Here is a 19,841-nt window from a genome sequence, read left to right on the forward strand (position 1 = left end):
CTGTTTTTAAAGGGCGTGGCCACTAAGCGTGGCTTTTAGGATGGTTTGAAAAGTTGAAAGAATACTGTTTCCTGGTCACAAGGAAGGGATAGGAAACTCAGATGTCCATGTGCAGCGGGATGGGGGGGTGTCCGCGCGCGCTGCCCCAGGCTGCTCGTTCGCTGCGCTGACAGAGAGCAGCAGGAGTGAGGGAGGTTGAGGGACAGTGGGTTTGTGAGGACAACACCTGCCCTGCGTGTGAGGGTTTGGCCAGGGCGTGGAGCTGGAAGCCGCCTGCTGTCCCGACTCCTCCTGATAACCTCCCGATGCTGTGTGGGCATCAGAGCGAGTTCCGAAGACCTGGGCCTGGCCGGGAATGCCGCTGCTTCCAAGGGCTTGGGGCACTGAGCACGGAGGGGCGGGTGTTCAGAGTGAGCAGGCAGCCCCCTCAGAGCTGCTCACGTCGGCATGGAGGCCTTTTCACGTGTGTGCTTCAAACTTTCCATGCGCCCTGGTTTTCTTGCTAATTTCTTTTGCCCGGCAGATCACTTTTTTTTCATGCCCTTATAAATAGTCTGCATTATTTTTTGGTATTATTTTCTTTTCCTTGCATTGTTGCTTTTCCATAAACAAAGAGGCAGTTCACTTCTAAGCCTCTGTGATCACAGGAGACCCAAAAGCAAAATAAAAACGCAGAACACCCAGTCAGCATCTGGCAACTGGGAAATGAGAAAAAAAAAAAAAAAAGAAAGAAAGAAAAAAGGGCCAAACTGGTTCATGTTTCATCTTCCCGCTCCCCAAGCCTTGTGGTAAAAGGAAAAAAAAATTCCTGCAGGATCGAACGGAATTCCAGCTAGCGAGGGCCCAGGCCAACGGTTTTGTCCCAGGAATCCCCCTGCTTGGAGTGGCCGTGCTGAGCCAGATGGGACCAGCTGAGCCAGACCTGGGTCGTGCTGGGTGAGAAGATGATGAAGAGACCGCAGGCCTCCCAGGAGGTGTCTCCCGGCCCCAGGACAGGGCTGGGGACAGCACCCCATTGCTGGTGGCAGAGGCCCAGGCCCAGCAAAACTGTCCTGACTCTGCCTGTGCTCACGAGAAAATGTGCAAAACAATTTCCTATTCCCATCTTACTGACGCGGGGAAAACAAATAATGCACAACACGTGAAGTGCTTACAACTCCGTAAAAAAGTGATGCGCAGAAAGCTGCTCTCGGAGTAGGTTGGGCTCTTAGGGAGTGGGGGAGGGGAGCTAATCTGGGAGCAATGGTTGAGCCCTTAATTAGAGGGGTGTCCACGGGGCCGGAGCGAGGGTGGCTGGTGACTTGTTAGAACAGTTTCCCCGGCTCCGGCGGGAGGAAGGGAGGAAGGAAGGGAGGAAGGAAGGAAGCAAGAAGGAACAACTTCAAGAATTTTAATGGTTGTAATTAAGTCCAGCCACGATGAATTGTTCCGGGGCTTAATTTAACCTTACCCAGGGAAGCTCCAAGTTGCTACTTGCTCGGGCGGTCCCCGGATCAGGGCTGATTTCTGTGGTCAGAGCAAGTGCCGGGGGTGGCAGCTGTCTCTGTTTGCCAGGAGAGTTTTAGGGCTGGCTGCTCTGGTCTTGGAGAAGTCCTGGGACGCGGGTGTGGGGGTGTGAGGTGGTGTGTGTGTGTGTGTGTGTGTGTCACAGAGTGGCCTCGGGGAGTTCAGCATGTGCACGTGCACACAAAACGTCAGTGCACACACGGGAGAGGCAGGGAGGGTCCCACGGCCAGCTAAGTTCTCTTTTGTCTTTGCTCCCGCAGATCTGTCTGATTCCACATTGTCTTACACTGAAACCGAGGCCACCAACTCCCTCATCACTGCGCCCGGTGAATTCTCAGGTGGGCGTGTGCTCCTCCTTGCGCCTGGCTGTCATGTTGGACTTGATTGGCGGGCGCGGGGTGGGGCGGGGCTTGTGCGGGCTTTGTGACTGCCTCCCCCTTTTCCTCCCGCCCCTTGGACGGGCACATGGCCAGCGGCCTAGTCGCTGCTGTTCTGGGGTGAGGACCAGCCTGTCGGGGCGAATCCTGGACATGGTCACTTGTCTTTCAAGTGCCTGTTGGCCATGTTGTCACTGGTTGTCTCTACCTGGTCTTTCGTGGAAATGCAGAAAGCCCGGCTCAGCTCAGCAGAGCAGCCGTGTCCCCTCCCGTGGGGGGAGAGTCTCGCCTGTGGGAAGGGACGCAAGAGGCCAGGAAACAGAGTGGGCACAGTGAGCTCTGGCCAGGGAGGGTTTGCCAGAGGCCTGTGGTTTCTGTCGCTCTCCTGGAGCAGTGGGTGCTGGGGTAGAAGCAGAGAGAACCTGGGGTTGGAGCCCCTCGCCCCTTGCACTGCAAAGCTGGCCACAGGAGCCCCCGCATTCGGAGAGATTCCTGAGTCTGGCTTTGCCGGAGGAGATGGGAGTTGGTGAGAAGCGAGGCCTAGAAGGCCAGGAGGGACTTGGGGGGGTGTTTCGGGAGGACCCGTGGGACGTGTGGCCTGGCTCTGTGCTGGCGGGCCTCACGGCTCCCCGGCTGTGGCTGGTCTCTGTGTCTGAGCATTACTGCGCCTGTGCCGAGCCCCAGTCGTGATGGGAGTGTGGCTGTTGATTGAGGGTTGACCGCGGATCAGGCCCTGCGCTCGGCCCCCGTTACCTGCAGCACCTCGGGCCGGGGTCCCAGGTCCGGGAGGTGCCTGGCCTTGCCCAGAGCCCTTCCCCGTGCGGCTCCCTGTTCTGCCCACGGTGTTCCACACACGGGTGCGGCTGTGACTGGCCCACGATCGCTCCGCAGCCCCTGGATCAGCGGGGGCTGCAGTCCGCGTGTCCGTCTGGTCTCTGGTGGCCCCTCTGAGTGGCCACTTCACTGTCTTCTCTGTCTTTTGGCCTTATTTGGTTATCTCTCTCCCTCAGAGGCCCAGACGGCTGAGTACAGAAGCCACGTGTAATTTTGAAGCAAGAGGCTTAAGAGTATTTCTGAATTTATGATTCTGTGTCCCTGCCACCCATCAGATATTCAATTTAGGTGGATTAGCATTGGTTGTCTGGATGAATAGGTACTTTTTTTGACCTCCCCTTTGCCCCTATTGTTGATGGGGGAAATGTATGTGTATGCGTGTGGACACGTGTGTGCGTGTGGACACGTGCTTGGGCCAGCCATAGCAGAGTCTCACGTGGTCCCAGTCATCCTGGAGGGGCCTGGTGCATGGCTCAGGCTCCATGAGCCGACCCCAGAGCACCTGCAGAAGGCCCCTCCCACAGTGTGGTTCCCAGGAGAGAGCGCCCTCTGCAGGCTGGAGGTCTCTAGAGGTTACCCCCACACCCCTCCCTGTCTCTGTTGCCCAATGGATCTGCACTGGAGATTTCCACTTGGAGAGCCCAGAGCAGTCCTTGGTACCGACGGTGAGAAGCCTCCTGCGGCTCTTGACTGTGGGTGAGGACTGTGTGGCTCGCATACACTGTGCGTCCAGTGGCTTGGAATTCTCAGGGGCTGATGGATTTGGGGAGAAATCTGGGCTGTCCTTTGGGAAGGAGATTGCATGAGGTCTCAGTGGGCATTGGCGTGAGCTCCAGGTGGCCTCAGGGTGAGTGGAGCGGCCCCTTTGATGGTGGTCATGCAGACTCCTTCCAGGGATGACCCGTGTCCCCTCCCTCTGGGGCACCTGCTGTTCCCTGTTTCTGGCTTGCTCTGTGCCGTGGGAATCCAACACCTACAGGGGAGAGCTGCCGTCACCCCCCAGGAGCTCAGGCTGTCACCCCTGAGGGCTGGGATAAAGGGTCCTGCAGGAGGGCAGGGCAGAGAGGCAAGGGGACAGGCCAGGGTGGTCAGGGACAGGTGATGATGGTGCCGCTGGTGACAGCTGGTGCACTGATGGACACGCACCTCGATGGCTGCCAGCCATCCGCTCCTTATCCCTGCCTAGGGACAACAGATCTCCCCACTGTACAGGAGAAGCAGGCTCATCCCTGGGATCTGCGCTCGGATGACCAGAGTGTGAGGGGCAGGTCTGGGGTGTGAGCCTGTGCCCAGCCCCCACCCTCAGGGCCCCGCCCTGCATTCCACAGCCACTGGCCCATTCCCTTCCCTGGGGCCAAACCCCAGCAGCCATGAGGCCACAGAGCAGAGTGACTGAAAGGAACCCTAGTCTCCCCCTTGGCCTCTGCCTTCCAGATAAAGTGGAAATAAATAAATAATCCACAATGAGCAGGGGGCGGGGCAGCCTGTGCTGACTTGAGGACAGGGATGGGACGAGGGGCTCTGTGCCCATCCAGGCTGCCTCCCTGCGCCTGCAGCCCTGGGATGGAGGCTGTCCTTGCTGGTCTGCACAACGACGCTCCCCACGCCTGGGCTGGAGCTGCCTGTTTGTACCCAGCTCCGAGTCTCTGCTTCGCTTCCCCGTCCTGATGTGGGACATCACGTCCCCAGTGTGGGGAGTGGTGGGAATTCTGAGGGCCAGGCACCTTGATGGGCGGGGCAGCAGGAGAGGAGACAGCACCTGTGTGAACCCTGCAGCAGATGGCTGGGGTGGGGGAGGGGCAGATGAGCTCACCAGGGCTCCTCAGTGGGCAAGGGGGCCGGAGCACGGAGCTTTGATCAAAGGTGGGGTCTTCAGTGGGGTGTGGAGGTACCTTTGGGTGCTGGCTCCCACTCTGGTTCTCCCAGCTGACTCAGGGCCTCCAGCGCTACCCCCTGAACGCGTAGCACCCCTCGCCCTGCCCCAGGCCATCCCCTTCTCTGTGATGTCTCCATTCCTTTCCTAATTTATTGGAAAAATGTATGCATTTTGTTTGAAAGGCTAAGTGACATGGGGTAGGAGAGAGAGAAAGGGGTCTTCTGCCCACTGGTTTACTCCCCGAATGGCCGTGTCACCCGGGGCTGGGCCAGGCTGAAGCCGGAAGCCAGAAACTTCATCCAGGCTTCCCGTGTGGGTGGCAGGGGCCCAAGCACGAGGGCCATCCTCTGCTGCTTTCCCAGGTGCATCAGCAGGAAGCTGGATCGGAAGTGGAGCAGCTGGGACTTACACTAGCGCTCCAGTATAAGATATGGGTGTTGCAGGCGGTAGCTTAATCGGCTGTGCTGCAGTGCTGGCCCCTCCTCTCCCATTTTCTTGATTTCACTGTGGGGAGGCAAGGAAGATGGATTAGTGAAAGAATTCATACTAAAGTGTGAGCGGCTGGCTGGCAGCCTCCTTTGTTTTTCAGCTTTAAGGCAGGATATGCCGTGATTCAGGCTTATTATAGGGAGAGGGGACAGGGCTTCTGAGGAAGGCTGGGGTCTCTTGGCTTCTCCTACACTATGCCCTGGGCGAGAGCTGGAGTCCTCGCCAGGCTGGCCTGGGTGCCGGGGCCGTCATTGAAAGCTACTTGTGCACACCAGCCTGCCTGAGTCCGTGCAGTGGGCCGGGGCCTTATTCTCCTACCTGCTTTATTCAGCACCTGCTGTATGCAAGGCCTGGTGTGGGTGGGCTGTGCGTGGGCCTGCGGGTTCAGCTTTCAGAGCTGGGCTCTTCTCACCCGGGCTACAAGGAGAGGCAGGGCCTGAGCTGGATGTGAGTTCTGAGAGCGCTGAGCATTCTAGAATGGGTTTTACGCTGTGGACAGAGTTTGGAGACAGGCTCAGAGAGGTTAAGGGATGGGCAGAGGCCACACAGCGTGCATAAGCAGGTGGAGCCAGGCTGTATCCCGGATAGCTGTGTGTAGCTTGCCCGCCTGCTGCTACCTGATGGGAACTGTGCCTGCCCTTTTGTCCTGGCTTCCCAGTGGTTCTTCAGCAGCCTTTTGGGGTGGGCGCTGTCTGGTGTTCGTCGTCGGAGCCTGCAGGAGCAGGGAGAGGAGTGTGCGTGCACTGCCCCTTCCTGCCCCTTCCTTGGTTTTAGGGCCCACCACGTTCTCGTCGAACCCAGACCGCAGGGCTGCGTGTCCCCTGGGGCGCTCTGCTCAGTTAGGCTGGGATACGCTCGGCCTCTGCATCAGTGGTGGACTGAAGGCCACTCAGTAGTTGTGTGACTTTGGGGCAGCCACTTAAGCACCGTCTGGCCCTCAGTTTTCTCACCTGTAAAATGGGTACGGTAGCAGCAACATGGATCTTTTGTGGGGAGGGCCAAATGAGAGTGCTGCCTGCAAATCAGCCAAGGCCTGGCAGGCAGCGTGCAGTGGGTGTGGCCGGGCTGGGGGCGGAGACAGGAGTTACAGCGTCTCTGCCCTCAAGGTGCTCAGAGCCAGGTGGAGACACAAATAGTGAGAGGAGGCGGTGTGGGGCTGGAAGAGACTCTTGGCAGCCCCTGAAGACTGTGGAAGTGGTGGTACCCAAGCTGGGGTTCACAGGTGAATGGCAGTTGACCAGAGATGCAGGAATGGTAGGTCCAAGGATGGAGAAACAAAACCGCGGATGTTGGTGGGAGATGAGGCAGGGCGAGGCCAGGGCCCAGAAAAGCTTCTTTAAAAATATGTTGCTGCACGTTCAGAGTGCACGGGTAAGTGTCCAGCTGCGAGTTTCCACAAGCTGGTCCCATTGGAGTGACCGGCAGGGTCTCGATAATGTGGCTGTCCGCTGACACAGCGCTCTCCTCCTCCCGGTTCCAGATGTCTTCGTCCCAGGCCACAGCGTTGGTGTGGGACAGTGAGAAGAGACACTAAGATGCTGCAGGCCAGAAGCCCCTGTCTCTGCCCATCCTCCAGGGCCCAAGAGCTGGCACCCACGACCTGGGACACAGTGCCCCCAGGTGGCCCCAATGCACAGCTGAGCACACTGAGGCCAGAGAAGCGAGGCTCTTGCCTGAGGTCACACAGTAGGGAGAGGGCAGAGCTAAGCCTAGAACCCGTGCTGGTGCCCCACCCACCACCCAGGCTGCTGCTTGGCAGCCCAGGCTGGCCGGGCTCCCCCGCACCTGCCTGGTCCTCCCAGGGCTGCTGGGGTCACCTCTGCTGCCCCTGCCCTCTGCCCCCCTCATCTCTACCCCAGTGTCAAACTGTCAGCCCAGGAAGAATGGGCCCCTCTGTCAGGTACCTGGGAGATGTGGAGAAGAGAAGGCTCCCCCCATCACCTCCACCTTTGGTCGGTCAGTGCTAAAGAAACACCTGGCAGGGGTTGGGTTTGATGTGAGCAGCAGACGCTGTCTGTTGGGGATGAGAGATGAATGCTCCTTCTCACCAGTCCTGCTCCGAGAGGAGGCAGAAAGTCTGGGGCCCAGGCTGGTCCTGGCCACGAGCTCAGCGTCAGTCCAGCAGCCTCTAGGCTGGAGCCAGACCCCGGAGCACAGGCCCGGGGCGTGTGGGCCACAGCCGAGGGCCACTTCTGAAACCCGTAGGAACTGACCTCAGTTCGAGTCTGATTGTGTAAGGGCACTGCTCACCCCGAGCTCCAGCTCATATATTTTTCCTGCTGATCAAAGTCAGCTCAGACTTCGGCCCCTACCCTCCCAAGCCACTGAGCTTACAGCACCCCAGGGCAACCAACTCCATAGAGGTCGCAGGACTTTTCAGATTCTCCAGGGCCCCAGACTCAGGACCCCAGGGCTGTCGTGCTTCCCGGCTGTAGGTGTTTGAGTGACAAGTCAACATACTTGAACCCACTGTGTGCCCCCTGCATGGTGGGGGGGGAGGGTGTAAAATGGGAACTGCAGATGGCAACAAGCGAAGGGTGATGAATGATGGTGCTTAGTGCTACCCTCAAGACAAGGGCGCAGACGTTCCCTGAAGGAATGGGGTGTTCAGGGAGTGCTCCATGGAGAAGGAGATTCTGAGCTGGGTTTTGTAGGGTAACCAGGAGTTCATGAGGAAGACAGCCGGCTGTAGAGCGGCTCGAACAAAAGCAGGATGTGTGCAGTAGCACCTGATGTCCCAAGAGTTTGTGGCTGAAGGGCCAATGGGTGCAAGATGGAGTGGGGACGGATGCATCAGACAGGTGGTCCTGAATGCTGGCGGGAGGGGTTGGAAGATGGGCCAGGGACCCCTGGGATATACTTGGTCCTCAGGGACCTTGCCTGGCGTCCAGCCCAAGCAGGGGTGATTGTGGAGTAACTGCACGAACGCATGGGGTTTTGCCTGGGACAGAGAGGTCTGGAGGGAGTGCAGAGAATAAAGACAGAGCCCACTGCACACACTTAATCCCGGCAAGGCTGAGCTCTGAGTCGGGCTGTGCCTACTTAGAATAAGTATGCACCCACTTTCGTTAGCCAAGTTAAAGGAAGGAGTAGCTGAGACTCAGAGAGTCTGAGCATCTTGTCCCAGGTCACCCAGCAGGGAAGCAGGAGGACTGGACTCGGAGCCCGGGCCGTCTGGCCCCGGAGGATGCAGTGTTCAACCACGGGCCGTGAGCGCCAGGCCTTCTGCGTCCTTGGTACCCGAGGTTCAGTGGGAACAGCTGTCACCAGGTCCCCGGCACGGCTCTGCTGTCCAGCTCGCTGCTGGGGGAAACAAGAGTGATGAGGGAGCCGGCAGGTGGGTGGGCTCCTGCGAGCGCCTGTCCAGTGGAGGCAGATGACCCTGCCCTCGCTGTACCTCGGGGGCCTGTGTCGCCCCGTGAACGGGCAGGTTCTGCGAGGGGACCTGGGCTCAGTGGCGTGATCACAAGCATGTGTGTGCTGGCCCCACGGCCTGCCCTCCCGCTGTCCCCCCTGGCACACGCTCCCCGGGTGTCTGTAACCATCGGGAGCCGCGCGCCAGCGTTTCCTTGTCGGGGGCGGGTGGCTGTTGCCAAGAGCTACTTCTTTGATGCAGAAAATATATCCTGAAGGTACTTTGTCAGATGTTTTTATATTAAACATTTTCCCTCCCTGGCCCTTGGCCGCCGAGGGAAGCAGAGACGCATCACTTTTCCAGTTCCCCTTGGTGGAAAGAATTTCTGATATTTGTGCCCCCCCGCCCCGCTCCCCAGCCAGGGCCTGGCACCCCTAGCTAGAGAAAGCCAGGCAAACCAGGGACGGTCCTGGCCCGAGGGAGGGACCCTACCCTCACCACGTGGTGGAAATCTCTGGGTTTGGAAAACCCGAGGTCTCCCATCTGGAATGGACATCAAAGCCGCCAGGCCCAGACTGCGCAGGTGACCTTGCCAAGACTTTAATTGATCTCTAGAGGCAGAGGTGGGAGCCCAGAGATAGGGGTCTCCCTGAGAGCTGTCAGGGCCAGGGCTGGTGCCAGGCTGAGCAGAGGGAAGCTGGGCCTTTGAGGCCACAGTGGGGAGAAGGCAGGGTGGTGGGCTCTTGTTACAGAAGCCTGTGATTGGAGGGGCTGGCCTGGGCTGGGGGCAGCCAGGGTGAGGGGCTTTGCTGGGAAGATGTGGTCAGTGGGGGTGGGGCTTAGCCGCCCCGGCCTCAGCAGACAGCTGTCAGCGGCAGCCCGTCGGCTGTGTGGGCCCAGGAAGTCCCGAGCCTGTGTCTCCCCCAACCCTCCATTTTTGTTCTTTGGCTCTCCTGCCCACTGCCTTACTGAAGGGGAGGTCCCTGGCTCAGGAATCAGGTGCCACTCCTGCCACTGCACGAGTGTGTGGCCCTGTGCAAACCACACGTCCATTCTAGGCCCTGGAGTCTGCCTTGAAGAATGAGGAGGCTGTGCTGTCACTCCCAGGCTGTCCCCAGACTGCTGGAGGAGAGGGGATACTCTTTCCAAAGTGGCTCCCAAGGGCAGATGTTGGAGGTGGGGGGAGCTTGACTCTGAGGGCGGGGCCTGTCAGCCCCCCACTCTCTCAGCGCCCCCTGTGGGGCTCAGGCCCCGGGCACTATGACCTGGGCTGGGGGCACTGGCTGGCAGTCTTAGGGGCCTCTGCTGCTGTTTGGCCTGAGAGAGCAGCTGAGGAGCGTGGGGAGGACCCCCGGTCTGCAAGGGAGACAGACCCCACCTTGTTCTTGCTGGGCGCCCCTCTGCCTCCCAGGGCCAAGGCTACAGGAAGTCCCAGGCACTCCCTCCGAGCCTAAAGGCTGCATCCACCCTGGCTGGGTGCCAGGGGACCCCCGTCTGATCCTAGTGCTGGCTCTGTCTCACATCCCTTAGTGATCTCTAAGTGCCTCCACTTGGCTTCTCCATCTGTAAGATGGGTCCATTGGTCTAACTCAGTGGTTCTCAACCTTTGGACTCCCCTGAAGAGCTATTGGAGAGTGCTGACCTCATTCCAGAAATGGTTGAGGTGGGTCAGGCATTGGGGCCCCCCGGGTGCCTCCCTCATTGCCCTGACGCCTCCCTAGGGTCTGAATACCAAGTGCCTAGCACGTGGCTAAGGAACAGCGAATGGTAACTGAGTGAGTTGGGAATCCAGCGTCAGCGTGACGGCCAGGATTGTAGGAAGGTTCCCCTCGAGGGTCTGGTGGCAAAGACGGGGACCAGAATCCTCCCTAGAATGGCGGGATCCGTGCTGTTCCCAGTGCGTGGTGTGAGCTGGGAGAACGCCACTGCCTGACAGGCTGCAGGGGCTGCTGGCTTCAGGGCTGGGCTTGAAGGAGGTGAGGGAGAGGGAGAGGGCACTGCAGGCCGGGGCAGCCGCTAGGCACAGGCAGGGAGAGGTGAGGATGTTGGTGCTGGACGTGGGGTTGGTCCTGGCAAGGCTCTCGGGAGGAGGGCCTTGAATGCCCTCTCGGAGAGAGCTGGGCTCTTGCCTGGGGTAGCCAGGGTAGGTGTCCCAGAAATCCTTCTGATGGATGGAGGGAGTGGACTGTAGAATAGCTTTGTGTGGTTGCAGAGCGTAGAGGTTTTTGCCTGTTGAGTGCCTGCTTTTCCTGGGTGCATAACGTGTCGTATATCACAAAGAACAGTTTCCACAAAGTGAGCATTCTTGTGTTGTACAGCCCAGATGAACAAGCAGAAATGACCTCAAAAGCCAGGCCCTCTGTGCCCATTCCCTCCAACCATGCCCCTCTGCCCCCAGGGAACAGCTCTGTCTTGACCTGTAACCACGTAGCCTACTTGGCTAGTTTTGAACTTGATGCAAATAGAAGCATATGCTGGGGGCTTTTCACAATCTAGCTTCCTTTTAAAAAACATTTATTTTATTTCCATGTATTTGAGAGAGAGAGAGAGAGAGAGAGAGAGAGAGAGAGATCGTCTGTCCTCCACTGGTTCACTCCCCAGATGCTTGGATCAGCTGGGGCTTTAGGAGCCCAAAGCTCAGTCTGGGTGGCAGCGACCCAAGAACTGGAGCTACCACCTGCTGCCTCCCAGGGTGCACATTAGCAGGAAGCTGGAATCCGAAGTGGAGCTGGGACTTGAACTTAGGCAGGAGGGCACGGGCATCCCAAGTGCATCTCTACGGCCTGGCCACTCGCCCACCCCACTGAAGGCTTGCTTCTTTAACTCAGCAGAATGAAACTGTCGCGGGTAGACTTATCAGCAGGATAGGATCGTCCCGGGTAGAGCTGTCGGCAGGAGGCGTGTGAGTTGTCTGTACCGCCCGGGTTGGTGGTAGAGGGCTCATTCTTACTGGTAGAGAACCTTCTGTGAGAAGGTGCCTGACTACTGGTGTGATGCGTCCACGTGGGCACTGATGCTCATGATATGACAGTAAGTGGTGAGACCACACCCCTCTCTCTCCCCCTCTGTGTACGGCCAGGAGTGGATAGCTGGGTGCGACGCTATATGTGTGGTCAACCCTGCCAGGCCCTTCCAAGACCACAGCGCCTGAGGGGGGTGGGAGGGACTCTGCTTCATCCCGCCCACATAGGGAGGAGAGGCAGGGCCCGGCCCTCCCCTCCACACCCAGGACCTCGGCCTGCAGGGAGGCGGCCACCGGGACAACATGGGGGCCCCCACGGCCCCGCTCCCCAGCCCCACCCCCGAGACAGGACCGCGTTTCAGCTCTGTATCCTTTCTGAGGCCCTGGGCAGTGCACTCTGGGAAAAACAAAAAGGAGAAAAGAGTGAAAGGAAACTAAACATTGGAAAAGAAGTGTGTTTCCAATAAACTGGGCCTTTCACCGGTAGCCAAAACATGACATTCCCGGACCCCGGGAGCAGCCGGCGAGCTGGCCTCTGCGGGCTGTAAATCTTGGGTCAGGATTGTCCCCGGGACACACAGACAGGCAGTGTGTCCTTCAGGGCTTCGGACCTGGGGGCTGAGGGCTGACACGGTCCCTTTTCCCCAGTGCTGGCTGCGTACCCGGCGCGGGACCCCAGCCCCTCCGAAGGCGCGGTTGCGAGTTCCCGTAAGGGGTTTTGCCTCGCTCGCCCACCCCTCCCTTTCTTGGGTGCTTTGATGGGTTGCAGGTGTTTATGGGCTTGAGTCACGACCGAGTTACCAGGGTTTTCCACGGAAATAACTTATTAAAGGGGCCGTGCATCAAAGGCGGCCCCGGGCCCAGCCCGTCAGCATTTCAGCGGCCCGGCCGAGGCTGCAGACCAGGGCCAGGCTGGCGGGGGGCAGGGAGGGGGCAGCCTGGCCTGCAGGAAAAACACTTGGGCTTAGGAAAACACTCCCCAGACAAACCCAAATTCAGATTCACGGAAAAAAGTGTTAGGGGGGCTGTGAGAGCCCGTGGTCCCGGACCAAGCCTCCTGCCCAGATGCAGGGGCCCAGGGGGTGCCCGGATCCTCTGCTGTTGTGCCCACGCCACCGCTTGGCACAGGGCCGTGCTCGGAAGCACAGGCCAAGGCTGAGGGCTGCCCGCCGTCTTCCTGCCAGGACTGGACGGGAGCATGGGCTGGGCGGCTGGGGAGAAGTCGGGTTCCTCCTTCCTAGAACTGCTCTCCTTGGGTTTCGTGGCATCTGATCTGTCCTTGAGGGTCGCTACAAGCCGTCCTTTTCTAGGACCTTCGGGGAGTGCACCGCCCACAGTGGCCTCCCTCGTGGCTGGCCCGTTTTAGTGGCTTTCATCTCGTTGACTTTGGGAGTATCTGATGTCCCCCGGCAGACTGTGGGTGACTTCTGGGCGGGACCTGGGTCTGCCTGCGTCCAGTCAGGTGGCCCTGGCAGCTGGCATGGCCCCGCTCGTGCAGGAGGACATGGTTTGGCGTCCTTGCCCGGGACTCGGTCCTGACTCTTTCGTAGTAACAACGGTAGTGGCAGAAGGTGTATGATAGCAGTGGCTGAATTGGAGCACCATGCGTGTGGGGCCCTGTTTCTTACTCCCTAAGCTCATTCCGCCCTAATGAGGCAGGTTCTGCAAACAGTGCTCCTTACCTCCACTTAAAGACAGAAAGAGATCTCCTGTGTTGGTTCATTCCCCCCAGGTGCCCCTAGCGGCCAGGGTTGGGCTGTGCGGAAGCTGGGAGCCTGGAACTCCCTCTGGGTCTCTCACCTGGGTGGCAGGGACCCAAGCATCTGAGCCATCCTCCACTGCCTCGCGGGGTGCTCGTTAGCAGGAAGCTGGATCAGAAGCGGAGTAGCCGGGACTTGAGCCAGGTGTTCCCATATGGCATGCAAACATCCCAAGTGACAGTGACCACAACCTCTGCCCCTCTTCACTTCCTATTGAGAAAACGGGCTCAGAGGAGAGAAGGAATTCATCTTCTGGGGGCAGGAAGCTAGCAAGTGGCAGAGCAGGGGGTTGAACCCAGGTCCGCCTGACTCCAGAGCTTGCATCGTGAGTAAGTCCCTTCACCTCCCTGGGCCAGAATGTTCCTCCATCCTGTCCTGTCCTGAGTTCAAGACAAGCCCTAATGAGCGTGCGTGAGGTTGGCTGTTGTGGGTTTTGGTTTATTAAGATACGATCTACGTGAATATTTTTTGAAGATGTGCTGTTGTGTGAATTTTTTTAAGATTATTTATTTGGAAAGACAGAGTTTCAGAGAGAGAGAGAGAGAGAGGGCTTTCATCTGCTGGTTCACTTCCCAGATGGCTGCAACAACCAGGGCTGGGCCAGGCTGAAGCCAGGAGCCAGAAGCGTCTTCTGGGTCTCCCATGTAGGTGCAGGGGCCCACGCGCCTGGACCGTCTTCCACTGCTTGCTTTCCCAGACACATTAGCAGAGAGCTGGACTGGAAGTGGAGCAGCCGGGACTCGAACCAGCACCCATATGGGATGCCGGTACTGCGGGCAGCGGCTTAACCTGCTACACCACAGCACCGACCCCTGTTGTGTGAATCTGTGCACAGTGCTGTGTAATTGTCACACAGTCAACACAGGACTTTTCCATCACCCCCTGCCCAGCGAAGTTCCTTGGTACTTGTTTGTGGTCAGCCCCTCCCCAGCCCTCAGCTGCTAGGCATCACTGATCTGAATTCTGTCCTTATATCTGCCTTTTCCAGAATATTCTACCCATGTAATTATACAGCGAGTAGCCTTTTGTGCTTTTTTTTTTTTTTTTTTTTAACTCAGTGTGTTGCCTTGAGAGTCAGCCAGGCTGTTGCACGGATGGGTGTTTGGGTTGTCTCCAGTGTTTTGGCTGTAGACATTTGTGTTCGGGTTTTTGTGTGAACCTGCTTGTCAGTGCCCTTGGGTGAGTACCCAGGAGCAGGGCTGCGGGGATGCTGGTTAAAGGTGTGTTTAATTGTGGAAAACTGCCAAGCTGTTTTCCAAAGTAGTTGTCCCGTGTGGCAGTCCTAGTAGCATCTGCAGGAGTTCCAGTTGCAGCCACATCCTTACCAACACTCAATGGTCGGTTTATTTTTGAGTTACTCTAGTAGGTGAATCTCATTGTGGTTTTAATTCACATTTTCCTAGTGACTAATGCTCATATTGAACATCTTTTTACATGCCGAATTGTACATCTTCTTTGGTGAATGTCTGAATCTTCGCATATTTTAAAAATATTGAGTTGTTTCTGTTCTTATTGAATTTTGAGAGTTCTTTATATGTTCTAGTTACCAGCCATTGAAAAGGTTTGTGTTTTGCAGGTATTTTCTCCCCTTCTGTAGCTTGTCTTTTTATCTTTTTGGTGGACTCTTTGGAAGAATCGAGGGCTTTAATTTTGTGAGAACTCCGTTCGTCACTGCTCTGAATGCTTCTGATGTCACGGAGCACTGCCACACCCACTAGTGGTTTTAGGCTGCGCATGCGGATCTGTAAGCTATGTGGAGCTAGTTTTTATATAAGGTGTGGCTGTGGGCCTGGTTGTTTTTTTTTTTTTTTTTTTATTGTACATGGAGGCCCAGTTGTCCTAGTGTCATTTGTTGAAAAGGTTGTCACATGATGTTAGTCCTTTTGTCAAAAATCTATTGATTTTATGTAAATATGTGTGGTTCTCTTTCTGGCTTCTTTATTCTGTTCTATTATTTATATGTCTGTCCTTTTACCAACATAATGCTGTACTGATTACTGTAGCTTATTGTAGTTTTGAAATTAGGTAGTAGAGAAGTTACCCAGCTTTGCTCTTTTTTTTTTCACAGTTGTTTTGGCTGTTCTGGGCATTTCCATTACTATGTACGTTTTAGGATCAGCTGTTGATTTCTACCAAAAGACCTTTTGTCATTTCCATTTGGATTGCATTGAGTCTGAAGATCAATTTGGATGGAATTATCATTTGGACAATATTGAATCTTCTAGTGAATGACCTTGGTGTAGCTCTCCATAGCCCAAGGCATGGATTTCAAATAAACTTAGCTTTTTTTTTTCAAAGATTTATTTATTTATTTTAAAGAGTTACACAGAGAGAGGAGAGGCAGAGAGAGAAACAGAGAGAGAGAGGTCTTCCGTCCGCTGGCTTACTCTGCAATTGGCTGCAATGGCTGGAGCTGCGCTTATCCAGAGCCAAGAGCCGGGAGCTTTTTCCAGGTCTCCCTAGAAGGACCTGGGCCATCCTCTACTGCTTTCCCAGGCCATAGCAGAGAGCTGAATCAGAAATGGAGCAGCTGGGACTCGAACTGGCGCTCATATGAGTGGCAGCCTTTCCCGCAGTGCCACAGCGCTGGCCCCAACTTGTCTTTTTTTGAAAAAGGTTTTATTTATTATTTGAAAGTCAAAGTCAGTCTCTCTTTCTCTCTCTCTCTCTGTCTCTCTCACACACACACACACACATCAGTCTTCCCCCTGCTGGTTCACTCCCCAAATTCCCACAACTGCCAGGGCAAAGCCAGGAGCCAGGAACTTCAGGAACTTCATGGGCCTCCCACATGGTGACCGGGGCCTGCGCACCTGGTCCATCGTCTGCTTCCTCCCGGGCGTGTAAGCAGGAAGCTGGGTTGGAAGTGGAGGCGGGACCGGGTCCCAGGCACTCTGATGGGGCATGCAGGTGTCCCAAGTAGCCGCTTACCTCACTGCACCACAGTACCCACCCCCTCACCTCTCTTTCTGCTCCATTTCCCCCCAAGTTTTTGGAAGCTCCCCCGAGCTTGGGTATTGATTGCTGTCATCAGCGATGGTGTGGTTTTCACTGTCTCTTGGGTGTTGTTGCTGAATTCATAGCTACGTCATTCCGGTCTCCTGGTGCTGTTCTGAGCAGTGCTCTGTCAACACTTCCCAGTTCTCTATTGCGAGTGTGTAGAAATGCACGGATTTTGCTGTATTGGCCCTCTACACATGGGACTTCCTGGCTCGAATGCTGGTGTTGGGTGCCACGCATAAAAGCACCATGCTTGGATGGATGAGGTGCAGAAACTTTGCACCTGTCCCTTGATGTTCCCTAGGCCATCAGAGACAGATGTGGCGCCTTGGGTGACTCGCCGCAGCCTCTGGGTGTCCGTGTGCTGTCCACCTGGCAAGTGGACAGCCACAGAGGCTGTTGGACTGGGGCACCTGGACTTTCACACACACACAGGATCGGAGAGTGGGAGGAGAGCGGAGTCCTCAGCTCAGGGGACCCCTCTCTGTCCGTCACAGCTGAGAGGACGGGGTGCTTGCCTGGGGCTGCACGGTGGCAGAGTAGAGGGCGGATGTCCTATGCCCACGCCTGGGCCTGCACCCCTGGTCTGGCCTGGGTAGGGCAGCCCGGCACAGCGACTGGGCAGCGGCTCCCCAGCCAGGAGGGAGGGAGAGGCTGGAGCGGTGGCCCTCGGTGCTGGCAGCCAGGAGGCCCAAGGCCCTTCTGGGAGCTGTGACCCTCTGAAGTGGCCGGTTCACGTTCGGCTGTTTTCAAAGCATAAAAGCACCATGCTTGGAAATGAGGGTTTTGGCTGACCTTACCCCGAGGTACTGACTGCGGAGTTTAAAGGCTTTTGTGAGTTTCGGGTTTGGAAGCACTGCTGGGCATGGCTGGGGAAAACACTGGACCCGAGCGCTCGCTCCGGTCGCTCTGCGTCTGGGAGCGGCCAGCAGCCTTCTCTGGCCTGAGTCACCTCGGGCAGCCCAGGAAGCAAAGAGGAGAGGAGGGGGAGAGAGGGCGACGGGGCCGAGGGGCCCTTGCTCGGCCTTGGGGTGACAGGCCAGGAGGCGCTCTCAGCCTGCACACCCAACAGCTGTTGTCCCATCTAACAGGTGACAAGACCACGACCCCTGTCGGTTTTGCTCACCTGTCAGTCTCCCAGGGAGCCAGGGAAGAAGCTGTTGGCTCTAAGTTTCTCCAAATTCAAACCCACTGCTTTCTGGGTTGGGGTTTTCCTTGGGAGTTGAAAGTTTGGTACGTAGTGCTGGAGGCTGTACACTATTGGGAATGTGCCGTTCTTTTTTTTTTTTTTTTTTTTTTTTAGATTTTTTTTTTTTTATTTGAAAGGCAGAATTACAGAAAGAGAGAGAAAGATACCTTCTAGCTGCTGATTCAGTCCCCTGCAACAGCTAGGGTTGGGCCAGGCTGAAGCCAGGATCCAGGAGCTTCCTCTGGGTCTCCCACGTGGGTGCAGGGGGCCCAAGCACCAGGGCCATCTTCCACTGCTTTCCCAGGCCATTAGCAGGAGCCAGATCAGAAGCAGAGCAGCCGGGACTCGAACTGATTTCCATATGGGACGCCGGCACTGCAGGCGGTGGCTTTGCCCACTACGCCACAGTGCCGAGTGCCGGCTCTGGACATGGTCTCGCTGCCACTGAAGAGTCCACTTTAAAAAAATGGGTGCGATGGTAAACGTGGGTTACTTTACCATCAGCTTGTCTGTCCAGCCCCTCGCCATAGCAGGCTCTGTGGGGCAGTGACCAGCCAGGGTAGGCAGGGCTTTGGCCAGCAGCTTGCTCTTTCCACGCCATTCCCCCCGTCAGGACAGAGAGACAGTCCCCGGCAGCATCCCCACAAGGATGCCAACCTCTGTCCAGAGCTCTTGATCCACATGAGAGAGGTGGGAGGCGGGATGACCATGGCTTGCTGGCCACAAAGCCATGCCATAGTCCAGGGCTGGGCTGGAGCCAGCGGGCTGGCCCGGCGCCCGCCTGGTTGGCCTCTGGTCTCTGTTCCTTGGCACTGCTGCGAGTTATGACTCTGTGTCCCGCAGGAGCCTTCCCCTTCGGGGGGGACACCAGGGATTTTTTTTTTTTAGAGATACAGAATGAAGGATGGACGGGAGAATTCTATGAGGTAGTCCAGCCAAAGCAAATAAGCCAAATTACTAAATAAAAGCGGCTAATTGAAGCCAGTGTGGCAAAAGCCATGATAATTGTTGAATCTGGGTGAGAGCTGGTTCAGCGTGGGTCCTGAGTAGCAGGGCCTGAGACAGGGATTTGGAGGTCTCGGGGTTTCCTGGTGGGGGGAGGGGAGGGGTCTGTGGAGCAGGCAGGGAGGGAAGCAGGACAGGGCATGTGGCATGTGGTCTCGGCTGGAGCCCAGCTTCAGCCTGTGCGGGGCGGGGGTGTGGGGGTGTGGAGGGTGGGGTGGGGGCCCTGGAGCAGGAAGGGGCCTCCAGAGCAGTCACACCTTGAGGGAAGAGGATGAGCACCCTGTCCTGTCTCACTTAACCCTGGTGGGCTCGCTCTCACCCCTCGTGCTGCAGGCCCTACTAGCCCGATCCAGGGCAGTTCTTCACATAAAGGGACATCTGTGAACCCGTAGCCCCCAACGCCCAGTAGCTAGGAAACAAGGACCCAGGCAGGCCGGGGAGGTGGGGAATGTGGCAGCGTCCACTGCATGGCTTACAAGGGCCGGTTGTCACTGTCCTTTCTGCCCTGGGTGTCTACATGGGATGTTGCACACAAGGGTGGTTTTCCAGCCGGGCTGGGCCATCATAGGTGAAAGATGTTTTGTGAACCTTCTGGCCAGGGCCCCACTAGGACGCTGCTGGCCAGTAGCGCCCAGTAGAGCCCTCTGGTGTGCTGCACCCCACACCAAGGAGACCCTCCTTTCCTCCCAGGCCTCCTTCACACCCTACAGGTGAGTGTGATGTTGTTGTTGTTGGAGTCAGTGCTGCTGTGGTTCGTGGACGTGGGGAGGAGAGACCAGAGACCACGAACGACCCTCTGCCTTCTTCCACGGCTCAGTCTGGGGCGTGGGGCCCACCCCAAACATCCCACTCCAGTCTTCTTGGGTCCCTCTATCTGGCAGCCCCTCCAGGCTGTTTCTGCCCACCAAGCTGGATCCTCCCACGCCTCCTACCTGTGTCACCTTCCCTGTGGAGCCTGCCATGACCCCCCCAGCAGGGCTTGTCGCCCCACCTTTCATTGGTTCGGGGACAGACGGCGGCAGTAGCTCTACATCTGAGGGGAAGTGAACGAGGGATCCGCTTGGATACTTGACCATGGCTGACGGCAGCGCCTGGCACGGTGCAGGCATTTGGCACAGGGGCATGAATTGGAGGGAGAAGGAAGGATTTTGCTGGGAGAGCGAGATTCCCTTTCCTCATCACCCTATTGTGGCCAGAAGGGTCCCCCCTTTCCCACTGCTCCTCTTCCTGGCTGGCGCTTAAGTCCTGTTTGCATGGAGCCTAGGTCCTTTGCAGCCAAAAGGTAAACAGATTTATAAAAACTTGCATAAAAAGAGGGGGGAAAAAAAAGCAAGCAAGTGAGCCAGGAAGTTGTGCGATGCCAGCTCTGGGCCTGGGCGAGTGGAAAAAGGCCCCTGTGGCAAACCCAGGCCCTGCAGCCAAGCCCCAGCTAGCCCAAGCTGAGCCTCCGCTTCCCAGAACTCCGCGCTGGGTGAACACAGAAGTGAG

General features: G+C 57.1%; 1 protein-coding gene across 3 annotated transcripts in view; it reads left to right on the top strand.

The window, feature by feature from the left end:
* SMAD6 (SMAD family member 6) overlaps window positions 1-19,841 on the top strand; it is a 71,881-nt gene that overhangs the window by 11,473 nt on the left and 40,567 nt on the right. For 2 of the 3 annotated variants that reach the window (XM_051822327.3, XM_089310608.1), the window contains exon 3: window positions 1,767-1,844. The exons of the other annotated variant lie outside the window; for it this stretch is intronic. In XM_051822327.3, the coding sequence (XP_051678287.2) occupies window positions 1,767-1,844 (78 nt within the window). The remainder of the gene's footprint in view (window positions 1-1,766; window positions 1,845-19,841) is intronic. 3 annotated transcript variants of the gene reach the window in all.

This window comes from Oryctolagus cuniculus, chromosome 12 (genome assembly GCF_051225735.1).
Source record: "Oryctolagus cuniculus isolate XC-2025 breed Fujian yellow rabbit chromosome 12, ASM5122573v1, whole genome shotgun sequence".
Taxonomy (NCBI): domain Eukaryota; kingdom Metazoa; phylum Chordata; class Mammalia; order Lagomorpha; family Leporidae; genus Oryctolagus; species Oryctolagus cuniculus.